This window comes from Tupaia chinensis, unplaced genomic scaffold, assembly GCF_000334495.1.
Source record: "Tupaia chinensis unplaced genomic scaffold, TupChi_1.0 Scaffold000170_1, whole genome shotgun sequence".
In the NCBI taxonomy this organism is placed as follows: Eukaryota; Metazoa; Chordata; class Mammalia; order Scandentia; family Tupaiidae; genus Tupaia; species Tupaia belangeri.
The window spans coordinates 2,308,610-2,329,228 of NW_006159645.1; the positions used below are offsets into that span (position 1 = coordinate 2,308,610).

General features: G+C 50.3%; 1 protein-coding gene across 1 annotated transcript in view; it reads left to right on the forward strand.

Annotated features, from left to right (window-relative positions):
* ADCYAP1R1 (ADCYAP receptor type I) overlaps positions 1 to 20,619 on the forward strand; it is an 82,173-nt gene that overhangs the window by 55,658 nt on the left and 5,896 nt on the right. Inside the window, exons 6-14 of the mRNA XM_027770936.1 lie at positions 485 to 505; positions 1,764 to 1,805; positions 4,548 to 4,657; positions 5,164 to 5,261; positions 5,707 to 5,839; positions 6,770 to 6,923; positions 7,201 to 7,261; positions 7,689 to 7,758; positions 14,427 to 14,518. Coding sequence (XP_027626737.1) covers positions 485 to 505; positions 1,764 to 1,805; positions 4,548 to 4,657; positions 5,164 to 5,261; positions 5,707 to 5,839; positions 6,770 to 6,923; positions 7,201 to 7,261; positions 7,689 to 7,758; positions 14,427 to 14,518 — 781 coding nt within the window. The remainder of the gene's footprint in view (positions 1 to 484; positions 506 to 1,763; positions 1,806 to 4,547; positions 4,658 to 5,163; positions 5,262 to 5,706; positions 5,840 to 6,769; positions 6,924 to 7,200; positions 7,262 to 7,688; positions 7,759 to 14,426; positions 14,519 to 20,619) is intronic.

A 20,619-nucleotide genomic window follows, 5' to 3' on the forward strand; every position in this document is an offset into this window, starting at 1 on the left:
CAGCAGGAAAATCTGATTTCTTTAAGATATACTTTGCTCCAAGCCCCTCCCTCCTGGGCAGTGACACAGTGACACAGTGAACTGGTAGTGTTTACACTGGATCCTTAATGGCTCATTAAGGCAGGACCTTCAGCACCTCTGTTCCCAGAAGCTGGGTGCTGAGACTTGCCTGAACTACCCGGGAGGTGAGAAGGGACTTCCCACTTTATTTCCTGGCTCCTGGGTAGCTCACTGGTGGTCGAGGCAGTGGGCAGGACAGGAGATAGTGCAGATGGAGGAGCATTCTCCCCGCCCCTCCCTGGCCACCTGCCTGCTCAGACAGAGGCAGAGGTAGAAGATTCCTGTGTCCAGTTGGTCCCCATCCTCCCCAGCGGAGCCTCTCTCCAGAGTTAGGGAGGCCAGGAGTGATCAGCGGGACCCAGTGAGAACAAGCCCGACTCAGCCCCCACTCACCTCTCTGTTCCTCTCTCTTTTTCTGTTTCAGTCTGGGAGAGCGAAACCATCGGTAAGAGGAGCTTTGGTGAGGACAGACCGCTGTCCATCTGTCCATCCAGCAGGAACCCAGCCTCAGGAGATCCAGGCTGGCTGCTGGGATTGGGTGGGGGTGGTTTGAGAGGCTCATCAGGGATCAGGTTCTTCTCTCCCTCCTCTTTCCCCTACCTCCAACGTGGCCATCCTGGAGGTAGGGGGTGGCGGAGATGAGAGACACAGCCCCTGGCCTCAGGGCCCTCACTGACTTGTTGGGTGGATGAGACTCACCAGTGGAGGGGTCAAGCCCACACATGTGCGTAGGTGCTTGTGTGTGTGTGTACATGCAGGCCTGAACTGTTCACAAGTCCATGCAGACACCGACACCCCCGATGGCCGAGAGGCTGGCACATGTGGCAAGGAAGAGAACAGCAGCGGCCTGATGGTGCAGTGCAGGCAGATAGCGAGGAGGTCAGAGGGGGCTGCCCAAAGGAGCTGGCATGGCATCGAGGCCTTGGAAACAGGGTTTTTTTTTTTTGGAGAGATTTTCACTGTAGGGCGCATGCGCTCGCCAAACAGACAGAGACATAGAGACAGAAAGCGAGAAATCACCCTCCAGGGGGGATGGTCACGCCGCAATCCCTTCTCCTCCATTCTCCTCTCGGGATCTTGGGCACGCACGCACACGTGCCCGGCGTGAGTTTTAAGCCACCGGGTCCGGGACACGAACCGTGGTCGACTAGGTGGGAGTCCAGCGACATAGCCATTATGCTAACTGCTGATTCCCGGAAACAGGGTTTTGAAAAGTGGCGGTTCATCATTAGCAAGAGATTTGGCGTGACAAAAGGGTGGTCTGAGGATGATGTTCTAGAGACAGAGATGGAGGGTTGAACACCAGAGAAATCCCAAGCCCTGAGCCTATGTTGACCCCACTGGGCTGGCAGGAGGTCTGCTGGTGGGGGGGTGGCTAGCTGGCCCCAGAGGGGTGTTTGCCAGTTTGTGAAAAGACCCAGTCATCCTTCTCCATTTTCTCCCATTCCTTTCCACCCTCCCCACAATGCCCATTTCCATTTCCTGTGGTGGCGAGGGTGGCAGGGGATGAGTCATGGACCATCCTAAGCAGCACAGAGAAACCCCAGGAGATTGGTGCTAGAAGGTGCCTGGCCCTCAACCCTCCTGTCCCTCCAGTCCCTCCAGGCCAGCCTTGCCCTCGCAGGGTAGAGATGCACAGTGGCTAGCTGGGGCAAGGGGACTGACCAGGCGTGCTGACACGTGCCCTCATCTGTGTTTTGCAGGGGAGTTGGATTCTGCTGACCGTAGCTCCTTGGATCTCTCGGGTAAGGAGATGGGCTGGCTAGGGCAGGGCGTGCAAGGGGATGTCTGCTGACCTGTGAGCATTAGGCTCTCCTTCCCTGGCCTGGGTTTGGGTGGGGGAGGATTGAGAGGCTCATGGGGGGGGGGTCGCGTTCTTCCATCCTTCCCCTCGGTGGCTGTGTGATCTTTTGCGGGTCCCTTTTCTTCTCTGATAAAGCTACTGGCTGTCTTTATGGGAAATTGCTCTTCAGTGCACAGACGGAATATTGTGTGTACAATTTTTGGAGGAGCCACAGATCTCTTGAAGCTCTTTGCAGACTCCACATGAAGAGCTCCTGGATTAAATGGCTCTTGTTAGTTTCCAAGCTCAACTCATAGAACGCACTTAGAACACACTTAGTTCTCACACTTAGCCGTGCATCACAGCCAGCTGGTGGGCTTGTGGAAAACACAGATTCCTGGTCCCGCCCCCAGAGTGAGTAGTTGGCCTGGGGTGTGGCCTCGCAGGGTGCATTTCTAGCCGGTCTCCCAGGTAATGCTGGTGGGCTGATCTGGGGAGGGTGCCCACTTCGGGAACCATTGCCCTAAAATTCTGTGCCCCCATGAAGTCGCTGGGGCGAAACGGCCTGGCGAAGCAGGCTCAGTAGTCACTGCGGGGTTTTGACAGTCTGGAGAGCACTCCATCTCCGGGAGATTTCCATCTGAACAATGGAGTGGCACATTCACGGAACCGTTCTGAACAAACAGGTTTATGCTCCTCTGAGCCCACACTGTGTTATAAAAAGAAAAAAAAAGAGAAAAGGAAAATAAAAGAAAGGAAATGGTTTTTCTTCTAGGACTTTTTTATTTTTTTAAATTGTTTTTCGAAGCAGCTTCCCTTTCCTCTTCCCACCACTCTGATGTGGGCAAGCAGAGAGGATGTGAGGCCTGGGATAGAGAAGGGACTTGGCCAAGGCAATGGGCTCCCCCCCGGGATCTTCAAATGTTTCAAAAGAAGCGTGCAAGGCACTTGGGAGGAATTGGCCAGTAGCAGTCTGACACAGATTTGCTGAAAGAAGGGATGGTTTGGCATTGACTGTGGGACAGAATTAAGGGTTTTTTTTTTTGCTCTTCCCAGGCCTGCCAAACTTCCTCCTTAGCCTGGGTCATAGAACTTGGCATTGGAGAAGTGATGGAGACCAGGGTCCCACCCTGAGTAGAATTCTCCTTTCTGGCAGGGTCAACCACTCTGCCGGCTCCCTAAGGCCCAGAGTGTTTCTTGCTCTCTTAGCTACAGAGCACAGGCCTTAGATTTCCCAACTCCGCTGGGCGAGGACACAGGCTGCAGGGGAAGAAGGGTCTCTTCTCTCACCTCTGCCTCCCGCCACACATCTCCCCTGGCCCACTGCCTTCCTCACCGTCTTCCCAAGCTCTGCAGAGTCAGCCTTGGCTGTGGAGGGGAGAACTGTGCCAGCAGTACGGACCCTAGAGCCTCTTTTCTGCCAGTGTCTTATGTTATGCAGGCTTCTGGTCCTTGAATCCTGTGAGGACAGGAACTATGCCAGGCATCCTGATACGTAAGATAAACTCCCAGGGTGCCAGTCTGGACACAGGTGTCAGTCTGGAGCCACACACAGGAGCTGGGCTGTGGGGAAAGGAAGCTACTGGCTTTCTTCCCTCTGCTGGACATCAGGGTAGGAGGAGAGAATGAACCAAGCCTTTCTTAAAGGCTAAAACAGCCCAGGCAGGATGAAAATCTGCCTGGACCCTACTCTGCAGCCAGTAGATAACTTGAAGTAGCCACGACTGACACCACCACAAAGGCCTTTAAAGAGAATGAAAAGAGGACCAGCATATGGCATAATTGTTGTGTCACTGGACTCCCACATAGTTGACCGTGGTTTGAGTCCTGGACTTGGCAGCTTAAACTCATGCTGGGTGCATGTGTATGCGTGTCCAAGATCTGGAAAGGAGAATAGAGAAGGGATTATGGTGTGGCCATCCCCCCTTGGGGTGATTTCTTGCGTTCTGTCTCTCTGGTAGCAAAAATCTCTCCTTTTTTTTTTTTGAAAAAAAAAAAAAGAGAGAGAGAATGAAAGAGAAAAGGTATGTGTGTGACAGGAAACAGACCCCCAAGTCCTGAAATGCAAAAATAAAACAACAACAGCAATAAAATCTGACTGTGTATCTTGACAAGATGCAGCACTAGGTTATCAGAGGTTAAGCAAGTATGTGTCCCAGAGGTGCAGGGGTGCTGCAGCTGCTGGGAGGCCAGAACACCCAGAGTGTGCATCCCCTACATCTGTGTTCCGCAAGTATGCCGAGAAGCCGCCTCACAGTTGCCGCAGGATGTTCCTGGACGGCCTGGATCTTCTGGACGAGAATGCTTGGGAATGGGGGATCAGTCTCCCGGATGTTCTTTTCCAACTTTGATATCTGAGAAGTGCCGATTAAGGACCTGGGGAGGGACCGAAGCATTTTCCTGAGCATTTGGGAATGTTCCAGAAGGAAGGGATACAGGGCTGCTGGATTCAGTCCCTTCACCCTTGATTGGGAGATCAGGTTGTCCTTCCTCATCCCTCCCTGTCCCCCTCACTCCCCAGCATCTTCAGTAAAGCTGAGCTCTAGGCCATCAGCAGTCCCCAATTACTCGAACCTTCTGTCTCCATCCTTCCTGGTTGGGCCTATGGGTTTCCAGGAATTCCCACTGAAGAAGCAGTCTTTGCATAAGAAGTCGGGGCTCTCATGAATCCTTTCCATGCCTCTGAGTTTTGCCTTCACTGCAGACATGGGAGTGGTGAGCCGGAACTGCACAGAGGACGGCTGGTCGGAGCCCTTCCCTCACTACTTTGATGCTTGTGGCTTCGATGAATATGAGTATGAGAACGGGGACCAGGTGAGTCTCTGCAGCATGCCCTCAGAGGTGGCAAGGTGGGGCCGAGGAAACTCAGGTCTCTAGGTAGCATGTGTGAGCACCTCCAGGGAACCCAAGCCAGATGCTTGGAGGCGGGACCTTCATCCACAGGGCTGACGAACAGCTGGCGTGCTGCCTGAATCCCCCAGAGCCGTATATGTCCCCACCACCCTGCTACTCTCCAGGACACCGACTTTCCTATGAGCCAGAAACTCTGGGACTAGTGCCTAGCCCAGCACAGGTTGGGGGCTTCCTGGAACTTCTGCAGGCTAAGGCTACTGTCTGTTCTGATGGGTCAGCAGCCCTCTTGCCTTCGAATCAGCCCTTATTGAGTACCTGCAGAACGCTGCTGTGCAGAGTAGAGTAAGCCGCTTAGCTGGGGCAGGGGGCAGTGGGGTGAGAGCAGGCCTGGGGGGCTGGGTGCAGATCTGAGGGAGCTGACAGGGCCGGCCCACGTGGATCCCTGTATATCCTGTGCACTATTCCAGGACTATTACTACCTGTCGGTGAAGGCCCTCTACACGGTTGGCTACAGTACATCCCTTGTCACCCTCACCACTGCCATGGTCATCCTCTGTCGCTTCCGGTGAGACCCCAGCAGCTCATCTCTGCCCAGACCGATGGGCTCAGAGGCCTGGTTCCATCTCCTCTACCTCCCTCCTACCCCTGGATGTCAGTCCTGGAAGGCCCCTTGGAAGGCATTTTTCCCACCCCCTAGTAGGGCACATGGAAAACCACTTCAGAGAGGTCAGCCAGCTTGCCCAGGACCACACAGCCAGGCAGAAGCTGGGCAGGAGCCTCCCTCACTTGTATCTTCCTGGCCTATAGGGAGCGGTCACAGCAGAGAGAAGTCTAGCCACGTGGAGTAGGGAGCTGGGGAGTCAGAGAGGATTGAAAAGGGTGGGATGGAAGGGCTGGCCTGGTGGGGGGGCCCTTGAGACAAAGCCATGGGGTTTTCCCAGGAGCAGACTCAGAGTGGAGGGTGGGAGAGGTGTGGAGGCTCACGGTGTCTTCTCTCGGCCGTGGTGTAGGAAGCTGCACTGCACTCGCAACTTCATCCACATGAACCTGTTCGTGTCGTTCATGCTGAGGGCCATCTCGGTCTTCATCAAGGACTGGATCCTGTACGCAGAGCAGGACAGCAACCACTGCTCCATCTCCACCGTGAGTGAGCTGCGCGGGACCCTCCCCGCCTGACACCCGCAGCTGGAGTGGGCGCCTGCAGGGGAAGGCATGGCCGGTTACTGTGGAAGTCCAGGCATCGCCACAAAGTTGCAGGGAGCCAAAGTACAGTGCCACTTCCAGACAAAATTCTTCAGTCTTCTGGCCTGGGGGTTGTACCTGATAGAGCAGTTGAGGGTGGTCAAGTGGGAAAGCCAAGTCCCACTTGACTGAGGAGGAAACTGAGGCTCAGAGGGGGGCTTGCCCAGACTCTGGTCATTTAACTAGCCCATGGCAGAGTCCAGATGCCGATTGACTGGGAGTCTTTCCAGACATACCCCCACCCCACCAAAGTCTCAGGCCTCTGGAGGAGGTAGTCTGCAGGAAGCTGGCTTTGATGGATAGGATGGAAAGAAGAAGAGTCTTGACTGGGGCCTTGACTGGGAGGGTAAGCTGAGGAGTCTGAGATGAGGTTCCTGGGAGCTGGGGTTTGTGTTCACTCACTTGTGGAGTGTCCAGACTCTTTTTCCCAAGGAGCCTCCTGCAGAGGTCTCTAGCTGCTTCTCCCCCTGCTCATTCTTTCAAGGAAGCTGGGCAAGGGGTGGGGAAGAGGGGGTGTGGTTATCTGAGGTGGGGGAAGGACTCTGCACCTACCCGCCTGTGCTCCTCCCACCTGCCTATCCTCCTCTCTCCCTTTCCTTATCCTCAGCCTGCAGCTCTGTCCCGTGGGTGGCTTTGATTCACAGTTGCCGGGTGTTGCAGTTTTCAGCTCTTCCATCTTGGAGTGTTTACTCTCTTAAATCCCTGGGATGTGTGAGCACGAGCCTGTCAGAGCTGAAGGGCCTTGGTCCCTCCAAGCTGGTTTTGCAGGGTTCCCTCTGAGGCAGGGGAGGGTGGCTTACGCTTCCCTGGCTCTGGCGGCTGTCCCCACAGGTGGAGTGCAAGGCTGTCATGGTGTTTTTCCACTACTGCGTTGTGTCCAACTACTTCTGGCTGTTCATTGAGGGCCTGTACCTCTTCACCCTGCTGGTGGAGACCTTCTTCCCCGAGAGGAGATACTTCTACTGGTACACCATCATTGGCTGGGGTAGGTCGCTGCCTGGGGCCTCACGGCTAGGTGCTTCCTTGGGCTCTCCTCAGGTGAGGCGGCAGCTCTGCCCTGCCATGCCCTGCCCTGCCCTAGGCCGACAGCAGACTGTGGGTCCTCAGACCCTTTCTAGAAGAGTTTAGAGACAGACCCCCAGGAGGTCTGCAGTGAGGGACAGTCCAAGTCCCTAGGAACTCCAGGAGCCCCAGATCTGTGGGGACTCTGGGTATGCTGGTTCCCTGTCTCACAGGCCTCCTTTCCTTGCCTTCTCTCCCAGGGACCCCGACTGTGTGTGTGACAGTGTGGGCGACGCTGAGGCTCTACTTCGATGACACAGGGTGAGTACACGCCTGAGTGACGGGGCCAGAGCACATATTTTCACGGATGAGTTCTCAGTGGCCACCCTGACTTCACATGAACTCCGCTTGACAGCCATACAATGCCCGGCCCACACTGAAGCACAGCCCTGGGTGCCTCCGGCCCAGAGCCCATGGGTCCCATCCAGAAGCCCACTGGTGATTCTGACTCTGGGGTTGTAGTCCTTGCCTTGATGTGGGAGCGGCGGGAAGGATGGAGGCTGGGATGAAGGGCATTTCAGAACCAGGGCTCAGGGCTGCAGCCCACTGGAGAGCTCTCTTCTGGCTAATCCCCCTTCTCAGGAAGCTTCAAGGGTGGAAAGGGACAGACACCCAGCTAGGTGGAGCGAAGGCTTACAGGTGTCCAGGCCAGCCTCTGGACGTGACCTCTTTTGTATCTGTCTTTCAGCTGCTGGGAAATGAACGATAGCACAGCTCTGTGGTGGGTGATCAAAGGCCCCGTGGTTGGCTCTATAATGGTGAGTGTCCTTGGCATGAAGAGACAGGGGCCTGGGTGGAAAGGCATGAGGGGAATGAAAACGTAAGGTTACCCCACAAACCGACCTCCTTCGTGATGGCCGTATTAGACTATGTAACAAGGATGCACAAATTATTTACCTGTTCCCCTAGTGTTGGGCATTTTTATTGCATTTTGCATCATTATGAAAAATATTATGGGAACCAGCAGTTAGCGTAATGGCTATGTCGCTGGACTCCCACGTAGTCAACCGCAGTTCGCATCCCGGACCTGGTGGCTTAAAACTCATGCCGGGTGTGTGTGCGTGCATGCCCAAGATCCCGAGAGGAGAATGGAGGAGAAAGGATTGCGGTGTGACCATCCCCCCTGGGGGGTGATTTCTCGCTTTCTGTCTCTATGTCTCTCTCTGTCTGTCTGGCGAGTGCACGCGCCCTATAGTGAAAATCTCTCCAAAAAAAAAAAAAAAGAAAAATGTTATTAGGAATAGTTTGGGGTTTAATTTAGAGCATGTGCAAATGTCTCCAGAATAAAGAGGAAAGAAGTGGAACTGCTGGCTTGGAAGGGTGTACGTTTATAATTTTAGATCTCCAAAGGTCTTGCAAAATACTCTTAACAATTTACACCTGCTCAAGAAGGACAGCTCCTTTTCCCATATCATTGTACTTGTAATACCAGTCATTAAAATGTTGGACAGTCTTATGAGCACCGTCATTGTTTTTATGCATATTTCTCTAGATTATTAATAAAACTGAGCATTTTTTTCCTGAACTTTTATTGACACTTTGTTTTTACTCTGGATATTTCTGTTTATTTCTTTTGCCCATTTTTCTAGCAAATGGTCTTTCTTACTGTTTGAAGGATATAGCACTTCCTTTGTAATATACGTTGAGTTTGTTTTCAGGACTGCTTAAGTTTTATACAGACAAATAGGGCCTTATTTCTTGGTTATGGAAGTCTTTCCCAACCTAAGCTATCAAAATATTCTTCATTGTTGGGACCAGCAGTTATAATGGCTATGTCTCTGGACTCCCATGTAGTCGACCATGGTTCGCGTCCTGGACCCGGTGGCTTAAACTCACACCGGGCGCTTGTGCATGCATGCCCAAGATCCTGAGAGGAGAATGGAGGAGAAGGGATTGCGACGTGGCCATCCCCCCCAGGGGGTGATTTCTCACTTTCTGTCTCTCTGTCTCTCTCTGTCTGTCTGGCGAGCGCACGCGCCCTATAGCAAAAACTTCTCAAAAAAAAAAATTCTTCATTATCTTGTAACGCTTTTCTGGATTGACTACTGCACGTACATCATTGTTCCAGCTGCAATTTTACTTTTTGTCTGAAATGATGTTTAATTTTATCAAATGTAATTATTCTTATTTTTTCAGTCAGAGAATACACACACAGGAGAGAGAAAGAGCGAGAGAAACACCCGACAGAGCCTAGGCATGCCACAATCCTTTTTCCTCTTTTCCTCCAGCTTATCCAGGATCCTGGGCTCTCACACACGTGCCAAGTTTGCTTTTCAAGCTGCTGTGGCTGAGTTTGAACTGTGGTTGGCCCTGTGGGATCTGGCTCCCTCTACATAGCACTTAACTGCTGTGCTATGGGGCTGGTCCTGATTTAATTTCTTTTTTTTTAATGAATGGATATTACACTTTTTATTTCTTTTTATTGAATCCTTTCTCCATTATGCTGAAAGATTATTTTATCATAAATACTCAATATACTGCTCCTTGGCTCCAGACTTCCCACTCCATGTTATTAATCTATTTGTCTATTCCCATGGCAGATTAATTGGTGTGTGAATTTCCCCCGCATTCTTCTTTTCTCTTTTTTTTCCCCAAATTCTCTTGCACATTTACTCAAAAAAGTGGACTGTTGAATACCCTTGTTAAATTGCAGGGAAAAAAAGGCTGGTTGAGAATCATTTTGAATTTCGACGCTACTTTGGACAATTGATTTTCTTAAAAGAGTGAGACTTTCCAGGAACGTGGCATAGTTCTCCCTGAATTCCATCCGTCTCATGGGTTGTTGTACAATTTTTTAGTTTTCTTCTTTATTCCTGTTACATTTACTTTCTTAGTGTTTTCTGGCTTGAGCTTCTTTGGGGCCTAGGAGTCACTCTTTCAATCTGTTTTTTAATGGGTTTCTACTAATGTATAGTGAAGCTATAGGTTTTTGTGTTTTTTTTTTTTTTCCCTTTGCTTAGGTTCTTGTAATTCTTTTATTAATGCTCCTCTCTTTTTGGCTGGTTGTCATGGGTTTTCTAGGTAGAAAATTATATAATCTGCAAATGGAAAGAATTTTTGCTTTACTTTGTCAATATTTATAGCTTTTATTCCTTGTTTTAGTAGAAGATGATATTTGCTCTAGCTTTGGCTGTTACCCGTCATTGAATTAGGGAAATTTCTTTTCCTGGCTTGTTTTTTGTTGTTGTTGTTGTGGACAGAAGGTATGTGTATGCTCCAGAGAGTGAGAAAGAGAGAGAGAGAGAAAGAGGAAGAGGGAGAAAGAGAGAAAGCATCCCCTCAATGGGGTATTGTCATGGCCCAATCCCTTCTCCTTTATTTCCCTATGCTGTTGGGATTTTGGGGCACACTTGCATACTAGTCTGATGTGTTTTTCAGGCTGTCCGGGCCAGGATTCAAGCTATAGTCGGCCATGTCAGATCTGACTTTTTTTTTTTTTTTTTTGCTATAGGGCGTGTGCACTTGCCAGAAAGACAGAGAGAGACAGAGAGACAGAAAGCGAGAAATCCCCCCCCTCCCAGGGGATGGGCACGCCACAATCCTTTCTCCTCCTTTCTCCTCTTGGGATCTTGTGCACGCACACACACGTGCCTGCTGTGAGTTTAAGCCACTGGGTCCGGGACTCGAACTGTGGTCAACTACATGGGAATCCAGCGACATAACCATTACGCTAACTGCTGGTCCCAGATGTGACTCTCTTAAGCACTAGGACATGGGCTGGGGCCCTGGCTTGTTTTTGTTGTTGTTCTTCTGCTTTTCAAAAATTTGCTACAGGACCTGTGTACTCACTGGAGAGAGAGACAGAGGTGGAAGGGGGTAAGAAACATACCCCACCCAAGGGACATAGCCACACCACAGTTCCTTTTCCTCCATTCTCCTGTTGGGATTTTTGGGCACGCACATACGAGCACTCGGCTTGTTTCTTAAGCCACGAGTCTTTGACTTGAACCAGAGTTGACCATGTGGGATCCAGCCACCATAACCACCACACCATCTGCTGGTTTGTTTTTTAAATCAAGAATGGGTGTTGAATTTTTTCAGGTTTTTTGGGGGAGACATTAATTACAGTGACCATTTCTTTAATGATGGACATTTTTATTATTCCAGTTTTTCTCCATTATAAACAAGGCTACAAGGAACATATTCATGCAGTCTTGGAGCATGTATGAATGTCTTTTATTATGTTAGAATAAATCTCTAGGAGGAGAATTTCTGGGACAAAGAGTGTGTGCACTTACCGTTTTCATGGATATCAAATTGCCCTATACGAACAAGGTAGAAGAGTTCTAGTTTCTGATACTCTTCACGTCTTTGTTACTTTTCTACAAGCTGAGTCTCCCTTATTTGAAAGGCTCAGGACCAGAAGTGTTTGGATTTGGGATATTTTTTGGATTTAGAAATATTTGCATATACATAATGAGATGTCTTGGGGTGGAACTCAAGTTTAAATATGGAATTCATTGAAGTTCCATATATACCTAATACTTACAGGCTGAAGGTAATTTTATGAATTTTTTTGGCATTATAGAATTTTGATTACAACCTCTCATGTGAGATCAGGTGTGGAATTTTTCATTCGTGACATCATGTTGGCACTCCAAAAGTTTTAAAATTGGAGGCATTTTGGATCCCTAATTTCTAGGTTAGGGATGCTCGACCTGTATTATTGAACATTGCCAGTTTATGGGGGATAATGGAAGCTTATTATTTTAATCTATTATCATAACAAATATTAGATTTTTTTTTTTTGCATCCTTGGGATACAACCTTTTGGCCATGATCTGTTCCTTTCGTTTGTTAATATTCTGTTTGAAGTTTTCACATCATTTTTCATACATTCATATTGTGTGTGTATGTGTGTGTGTGTTTTCTGTCTCCCTCTGCTGTGGGTAGCTGGATTTTTATCTGCTTTGAAACAATTAAGTAGCATGTAAATGAAATCTTCCTTAAAGGTATTCTGAAACTGGTCCATAAAATAAGATGGGGCTGTGACCTGCAGATGGCATAATGGTTATGTTGCTGGACTCCCATGTAGTTGATTGTGGTTTGAGTCCTGGACCCGGTGACTTAAAACTCATGCTGGGTGCGTGTGTATGTGTGCCCAAAATCCCGAGAAGAGAATAGAGGAGAAGGGATTGCAGTGTGGCCGTCCTCCCTAGGGGGTGATTTCTCGCTTTCTGTCTCTCTGTCTCCTGTGAGTACACGTGCCCTATAGCAAAAATGTTTCTCTAAAGAAGAAGACATAAATTAGCTGGGCCTGGTACCTTTTAATGCATACATTTATTTTTCTTTCTTTCTTTTTGTAACTGTTCCGTCGAGATTTTGTTGCATCGGCCTCCTGAGTAGTTGATACTATAGGTGTATGCCACCACTATGCACAGCTGTTAGGATGGACCAGGAATTAAACGTGGGTCTCTCATGTGGTCGGACCTAATAAATACTTCATTGACTGCTTTTAAGGTTTGTTTTTTATTTTTTATTTTTGAGAGGTTTTTGCTATAAGGCGTGTGCGCTCGCCAGAAAGACAGAGAGAGACAGAGAGACAGAAAGCAAGAAATCACCCCCCAGGGAGGATGGCCACGCCGCAATCCCTTCTCCTCCATTCTCCTCTCGGGATCTTGGGCACGCATGCACACATGCCCGGCATGAGTTTAAGCTACCGGGTCCGGGACTCAAACTGCGGTCGGCTACATGGGAGTTCAGAGACATAAGCCATTACGTTAACTGCTGGTCCCTTAAAATTTCTTTTGAGACTAGGGCTCTATTCAGTTTTCCCCATCTTCTTAAGCTGATTTTGTTAACTTCAATTTTCCCATTTTGTTTAATTTTCTCCTATGTTGTAAAATACTTTGAACATGTTGTCTTGTCCTCTTTCTCGTCTCTGAGTTTAATTGTGCTTTCTCCGTTTTGATCGACTGACATGTGCAGTTGTCAGTACTTACTGAGCTCAATTCCAGGCACCGATTAGACACTGGGCATGTAGTGGAGGGTAAGACTGACTGACTTGTCCTCCTGAAGCAGGCTTTATTATTCTCATTGGTCTGTACAAATAAACAAAGCGTGTATTGTAGCCTAGTGGTTAAGGGAGCCAGATTCCACATGGTTGACTGGAGTTTGAATCCCAGCCTCGGGGGCTTGAAAAACATGCTGGGCATCTATGTGTGCCTGTCCCAAATTCTGACAGGATGGAGACATGGATGAGAAGGGATCACAGTGTCGCCACCCTGTTGTGTGTGTGTGTGGGGGTGCCTTTTCCCTTGCTCTTTCTCTCTCTGTCTCTGTCTCTCTCTCTCTCTGTCCCTCTGTTTCTTTCTGGAGAGTTCATGTGCCCTCTGGCAATTAAAAAAAAACACTTTATTTTTATTATCCAGTTTTTTTCCTGTTTGTATTTCCTGTTTTTAGATTGTTATTTTTTTCTTGGATAATTTAAATATGTGTTCATCTTGCTCTAGCTTTGATTTGAATGGTTGTCTCTCAGTATTTCTACAATTTTTTTTTTTTTTTTTTTTTGCCATAGGCCACATGTACTTGTGCACTCAAGAGAGACAGTAAGAGGGAAAGTGAGAAATCACCTTCCCGGGGGAATGGCCATGCCACTATCCCTTCTCCATTCTCCCCCTGGGATTTTGGGCACATAGGCACACACACCCAGCATCATTTTTAAACCTCTGGGTCTGGGACTCCAACGGTGGTCGGCCATGTAGAAGTCCAGCATCTTAACCACTATGCCACTGCTGGCCCAATGTTTCTTATTCTTTCATGTTAGTTGTAGGCTGTCCATTTTTCTCTGGGGCTGCCTAGGCTGCGTCCCAAAGGTGTCGATGTGTATCCTTCATGGTCCTGATTTCTGTTTCTTTGCTCCGTTTCCTCCTCCATTCCCCCTATGTACATAGCTTCCCATTTTGATTAGAAAGCTTTTGGCCCTGGTCTTCATCTGAGGACAAATAAATGCTGTTCTTGCTATTCCCAGATAGTCTTTTGATTAGTAATGCTTATGGCTGTCTAGTCTACTCTGGTTCCCCATAGTCAGTTACCTGAACTTGTTTTCTACAGAACAGCTGTTACTTCTGCAATAACTTCCTTTTTCTCTCTTTGGAGTTGTAGTTTTTCTGTCATGCTGAGCCTCTCCCCTCCCCCCCTTTTTTTCCAGAAATTGCTCACTCCTCTGGCTCACTCATGAAACTTTTTCCTATTTTCCAGTCTTCTTGTGAACTTTTTCTCCTGTCTCTTTCTTCTTTCATTGATAACTGGGAGGTTGGGGAGATCAAGGGAGAGTTCTTAGGCTGCCACCCTGAAGTAGAAGTCTTGAAGGGATCTGACCAGATGTGGGGAGGGTTCTGTTGGGTAAATAATAGCCTCTCAGAGGCAGGGGTGGAGAAAGTTTTTGCCTAGAATCATTTCCATCTGTGTTTGGTTTGCTCCCCAGGTTAACTTTGTGCTTTTCATTGGCATCATCGTCATCCTTGTGCAGAAACTTCAGTCTCCAGACATGGGAGGCAATGAGTCCAGCATCTACTTGTAAGTACCATTGTGTGGATACCAAGCTATATCTGACCGCCATTTGGGCCCTGCATTCAGGTCACAGGTGGGAGAAGGCCTGGGCATCTCTGATAGGGGCCCTAGCATGGGTGCTTGTGAGATTTCTTTTTTGAGTAGAGAGCTGTTAGAATCTCTTGCATCATTGGAAAAGTCATGACATATTTTTGCATAAATAAATATAGAAAACTACGTCATGACTCTCCCAACAACCTAATAGTTGCCCTCCCAGCCGTCAACCAACTCCTAATCAGCTTGGTCAGGGAAGAGGAAAGTGTGACAGAGCCTGTGTGACACCGGGAAAACCAAGAGGGAAAACGCCATCTTTTTTAGGGTAGTCAGGGTCTTGGTTAGTAGAACTTGGGCTGCCTTTGGGGATTGTGGTCCCGTGGGGAGCTTGTGAACACCACTGGGTACACTGCTGCCTGCTCTGCCCACCGCCAGCCCAGGCTGTGGGAGTTGCACAATCTCTACCAATGAGTCATGTGCACCCACTCACTGGTCTGGGTGTTGTAGGAGAGATTCTCGCTGCTCTGGCTTCCCTCAGGACAGCTCTTCCTCTGTATCTGGTCCTCCTTCCTCAGCTCCCCCCTTCCCAAGTAGAGGAACATCTGGTTTGTTTGGGATCTTTGGGGTTCCAGGGTAGCCTCTTGCTGCTGAGTAGAGTTTCCCCATTTCCATGGCTATCTGATTTCCGAGGTGCATTTTCACAGTCCTGTCCCTCTCTAGCCCAGTCCTCTCCCAGCCCTTGCTCCTGAAATTAGAGCACTTCCACCCACCCTCCTGGCCCTGTGAACAGGGTGATCATCTGGGTGTCGGGGATAGGGACATTTCTGAGGCTACGGGGGAAGGTTGGAGTCTCCTGTGGTTGACTGGAGGGTCTGAGGATGGTTCTGGAGCCCTCTGTTGGTGAGGTGGAAGGAGTAGGTGCAGCTTCCTGAGTTCCTTCAGAAGAGAACTGGTTAGAAGGAGCTGAGTGTTTTCCTGAAGGCACTGGGTGTTTGGTCCTGTCTGCATTAGAACCCCACAGCCTGGGGCCCACTGTCCTAATGGCTGCCTTGTGGACAAGTGGGACAGCAGAGACGCCAGCAGAGGGATTTTCTCTACCTGCTCATAGCACTCCCCAGCTGATAGAGAGAGAGAGAGGAATCGCTCAGAGACCAAATCCTAAAAACTTCTCTGGGAATTCCCTGGGGAGGTCAAACTTACTCTTCATCTCTCTCTCTCTCTGGCCCGTGTACCACCCCTGTGAAATACTATGCCCTGGGGATGGGAGATTAGTACAGGGTCTAGCTTCTTCAGTCATGTTATCTGCCTATACGATGATTATATTTCCTTTGCTGTATATATATATATATATATATATTGCTATTCTTTTGCTATCTTGCTGCCCCATGTTTTTGCTGATCGCTGCTTGTGCATGTAACATTCTGTAGTAGAAAATTCATCAGCTTAAGTCTTGTGCATGTAACATTCTGTAGTAGAAAATTCTTCATCAGCTTAAGTAATTAAGTCTTAGATGCCCCACATGGGAGGCCTGTGGAGCCACCCTCTCCACTTCCCCCTCTGCCCTCGAAGAATCGTTCCTGCCTTTGACTCAAGGATTCACCAGACAGGGCCCTGCTGTTTCCCTCACCTCCTCGTCTAATAATGGAAACCACGTCCCTGTGCCCGGCCTCAGTTTCTTGTACTTGATTGCGGACTGGCTTCTGCACTCACAGTTCTCTCCCACATCGGAAGCCAGCAGGTAGCTGAATCAGCCTCCTTTCTCCTTTGAGTGTAGAAGCTGTGGTCCCTGCCCCTTCCTGGTAGGATCCGTTTCTTCTGAGGTGCCTCAGGACCTCATCTCTGGGGTGCCCTCCTAGCCTGCCCTCACTCTGCCTGTGCAGGAACACACATGGGCTCAGCTTCAGCCTAAATGAGGACACCATGCTAAACCTTGAGCACACGCTGACATCCTGCCCTAAGTGGCTAGATCTCTCAGGTCTGGAGGGAGAGAAACGTGGGCCAGGATTTCGTGTTACCTGCAGGCAATGCTGCTGAGAGCCGCAGAGCCATAGAAACACTTGCAGCTTATTTGCACATAATTGGTGCTCACAGGTAATCTGGTGGGTCAGGTAAGCAGTGGTTAAATCAAATCCCCTTTTAGCAGCTAAGGGAACTGGTGATTAGTGAAGTCACCTGAATCTATTAGGAAGGCGTGATACTGGGACCAGCATTTGGCATAATGGCTATGTTGCTGGACTCTCATGTAGCTGACTGCTGTTCGAGTCCCAGACCCGGTGGCTTAAACTCATGCCGGGCACATGTGTGTGTGTGCCCAAGATCCTGAGAGGAGAATGGAGAAGAAGGAATTGTGGCATGGCCATGCCCCCGGGGGGTGATTTCTCGCTTTCTGTCTTTCTGTCTCTCTCTGTCTTTCTGGTGAGTGCATGCGCCCTATAGCAAAAACCTCTCCTCCCCCCCAAAAAAAGAAAAGAAAGAAAGAAAGGAAAGTGTGATACCAAGCTGCAGTGTAGGCAGGCCCTTCATAGCAAGCTTGACTGCACCACCATCCCCGCCCACCCTTGAAGAATTTACAGCTGGGAAGACGGTGTTCAAGGAGTGTATGGGGACCAGCAGATGGCGTAATGGTTATGTTGCTGGTCTCCCACATGGCTGACTGCAGTTCAGGTCCTGGACCCAGCAGCTTAAAACATAATGGGCCCATGTGTGTGCATTCCCAAAATCCCAAGAGGAGAATGGGGGAGAAGGGATTGCGGCATAGCCATCCATCCTGGGGGTGATTTCTTGCTTTTTGTCTTTCTGGTGAGTGCACATGCCCTATAGCAATAGCTCTCTTAAACCAAAACCAAAACCAAAACCAAATTATGAAATAAGGCTTCCTGGAAGCAGAGTCCGAGTGCCCTGGTGGGCTCCAGCCTTGTATACAAAGTGCCTTCACCCCTAAAGTGCTTGGCAGAGGTCTTGGCTTTGAGCTGGGAGGTATCTTGACTGGGAGAACATTGAGGGAAGGGGAAGGAGGGAGGGCAAGGTTTGGTGGGGGTGGGAGGTTCCAGGGCTGTGGCCAAACCTCCTTGGGCCCTGGAGTTATGTGTTGAGCTGAGAAGCCCCTTCAGATCTGCCCCCCAACAGCTCTCTGGTTTTTTCCTCTGTTTCCAGAACAAATTTAAGCCCGGGAGTCCCCAAGAAAGCCCGAGAGGACCCCCTGCCTGTGCCCTCAGACCAGCATTCACTCCCATTCCTGTAGGTTGGTTCCAGCTGCTCAGATGATAAGGGTTTGTCCTCCGTAGACCGAGACGGCGCTCCTGACCCAGCCTCAAGGACCTGCTGGGGTCTGGGGTCCCTGCAGGGGTACAGCACACTGGGCCACACATTCTTCTCCTGGTGCTCTGGGTGAATGAGTGGCTCCAGTCTGGACGCAGGCCAGAGATGACGTCAGGACTGGGTCCGGCTTAGCACGTGCTCAGGGATGACTTGGTCTGGGACAGGGGTTGGCTTAGCCAGAGGTGGGGTCAGGGTTCAGCCCAGGGCAGGGCAGGGTCAGGCTGCCTTTGCTGGGGCCAGTTTACCTCTGTGATCACCACTTGTTCCTGGGGAGCCTCAGCCCGCCCCCCACCCCTGGAGGGGACTATTGACAACTTTGTGGAAGATAGGCATTGGGAGCTGTGTCTCGGGTTGGGGATGAGGGAGGGAAAACTCGTCTGTACCCACCTCGGGCCCTTTTGGGCCCCACTTGGAGGACAGCAGACTCTTCAAAGGCAAGCTCTGCCCTGGCAGAACCCCAGCCAGAACACGGTAGGTCCAGAGACTTTGCCTAAAGCCAGAGGCTTTTGGTTCACTAGGGGCTCCAGCTTCCACTTTCAGAACGACTCCTCCCCTACCTGGGAGCACCCCATCCTTGCAGCTCCTGTTAGGGTTCAACAGGCAGGGAATTGTTACCCTCATTTGCAGACGGAGAACCTGAGGTCCAAGCAGGAAGTGGCACCACCTAAGGCGAACCAGCAAGTCAGTGTCCAGACAAAGCCTTGATCTCAGGGGCCCCTCCTCTCCAGCTTGGGCTGTTCTGGGCTGGCGGGGCACGGAGACTTGCTGGTCCTCGTGGCGGGAGGAGCTGTGGGCAGGGGTGCTCCCTAGATCTGCCGGGCTGTGCTTCTGGCTGGGGTGCCGGTGTTGGGGGCATGCTGCTTGGGAACTGGGCAGGGTTCTGGGGTGCGCACACTTAGCGTCAGAGGGATCTTGTGAAGTATGTTCTGTGGACACTGAATGCCAAGCACTAATCTGATCACTAAGATCGCAGAGGTGCAGGTGACAGGTGCCACCCACAAAGGGCTCCCGGGAGCGTCTCTGCATCCTGCTGGCATCTCCTGGGGTAGCAGCCCAGGCACCCTGTACCCAGAGGCCACTGTAGAATGCACAGAGGCCACGTGCTGGGTCCTGGGTGACAGATGTGGGGCCAAGGCCTGCCAATGGTACTGATGTTCCTGTGGACATGCAGCAAAGCCTTGTGACTTACAGATGTGGGTATGGTGCTGCCCTGCCCCCTGCTCTTCAGGCAGCCCTCCACCTCACCCCACCCCACTCCTTGCCTGCCCACTGCCCTTCTGAGTTCCTTATCCTCCCTTGGATCCAACTCAGAATTGTTCTCGTTAACCTGGCCAGCCTAGGTCTCTCTTTTCTTCTGATGAAATTCCTTTTCCCTGTCACTAATTACCCGGACTTTTCAGAGCCCCGAGCATCTTCCTTCCTCTTGCCCCTGGCTCTGGTGTCTCTGCCACCACCTTTTCTGTTTCCTCCCAGCAAGCCCCTTTGCACAGTCATTGACGTTCAGGGAAGGGCCATGTTTGGGGAAAGGGCTTTTTCCTCTCTCTCCCGAGGTCCTTCTCACCTGAGAACCCTCCCAGATGTCAGTCTTGCCCTCTACCAAGTAACAGTGAAATCAGAGCAGTCTCCAGAGAAGCCCGGGAGTCTGTGTAGATGTATCCAGGCTCCAGGAAGGGCAGGGACAATGTCGAAGCTCAAGGAAGGGGAGTCTCAAAGGTAGCAGGTGCTGAAGCTTTAGCATTTGGGATGAAGGTTCAAGTCTTGCATGGAAGTGGCAATGGCTGAGGTTCCCAGGCTCCAGGACCTCGGTTTCTATGGTTTTCCTCGGCCCAGGTTGAGGGATCGAGTCCCAGACTATACGGGAGACTAGTCACCCTTTCGATCTGGGAGAGATGGGTATGAAAACAGAACAGGATAGCTTCCATTCCTGAGTAGCCAACTTAGCTTTTTTATTTATCAAGAAAAACATCCTTATTTGAGTCTGGCATTGTGTATGTAAATAAAACAGACCTTTGACATTCATTGAGGACTCGTGAAGAAGCCTTCTCCTCATGCTTTCAAGCTTACGTGTGTGTGGGCATCACCAGGGGATCATGTCATCTGAAACGCAGACTCCGAGGCAGGTCTGGGTCGAGCTGGAGGTTCCGCATTTCTGAGGGTCTGCAAGCCATAGGCCCTTCACAGCCTCCACATGGATCTTTCGTCCCAGCACTGTCCTCGAACTCCCTGCAGAGGTGGGAATGCCCTAGGTCTGCCCTGTTCAGTATGGTAGCCACTAGCCGAAAGTGGCTGTTGGGTCCTTAAAATGTAGCGAGGACAGCTGAGGAAGTGGGTTTTGAATCTGACTCACTGTTACTGAATGTCAATTTAAGTAGCCACCCATAGGTAGTGGCTCTCGTATAGGATTGTGTAGCTCTAAGCTAATGGACAATCCATGCAAGTCGACCTCCTCCGTGTAGGTGCTGACACTGGTGTGGCAGGGGGCTGAGAGAGAGCAAGGTAGAGGGGAAGAGCAGTGGACACCCCTGTCACCTTCACAACCAGGCCCAGAGCTGGCCTGGTTCAGGCTTGGTCTGCTTGCACCAGGCAGCTCTTATGGTCTATGTGCGACAGGGTTGACCCTGCAAGGCTATGCTCGGAGCTGGGAGCCAAATCAAGGCAGCCTCTGGCTCCCTGTGTGAGACCCAGCCCAGGCCCCTCTGTTTATTGTATTTCTTTTATGAGAGAGAGAAAGAGAGAGAGAGAAAGAGAGAGAGAGA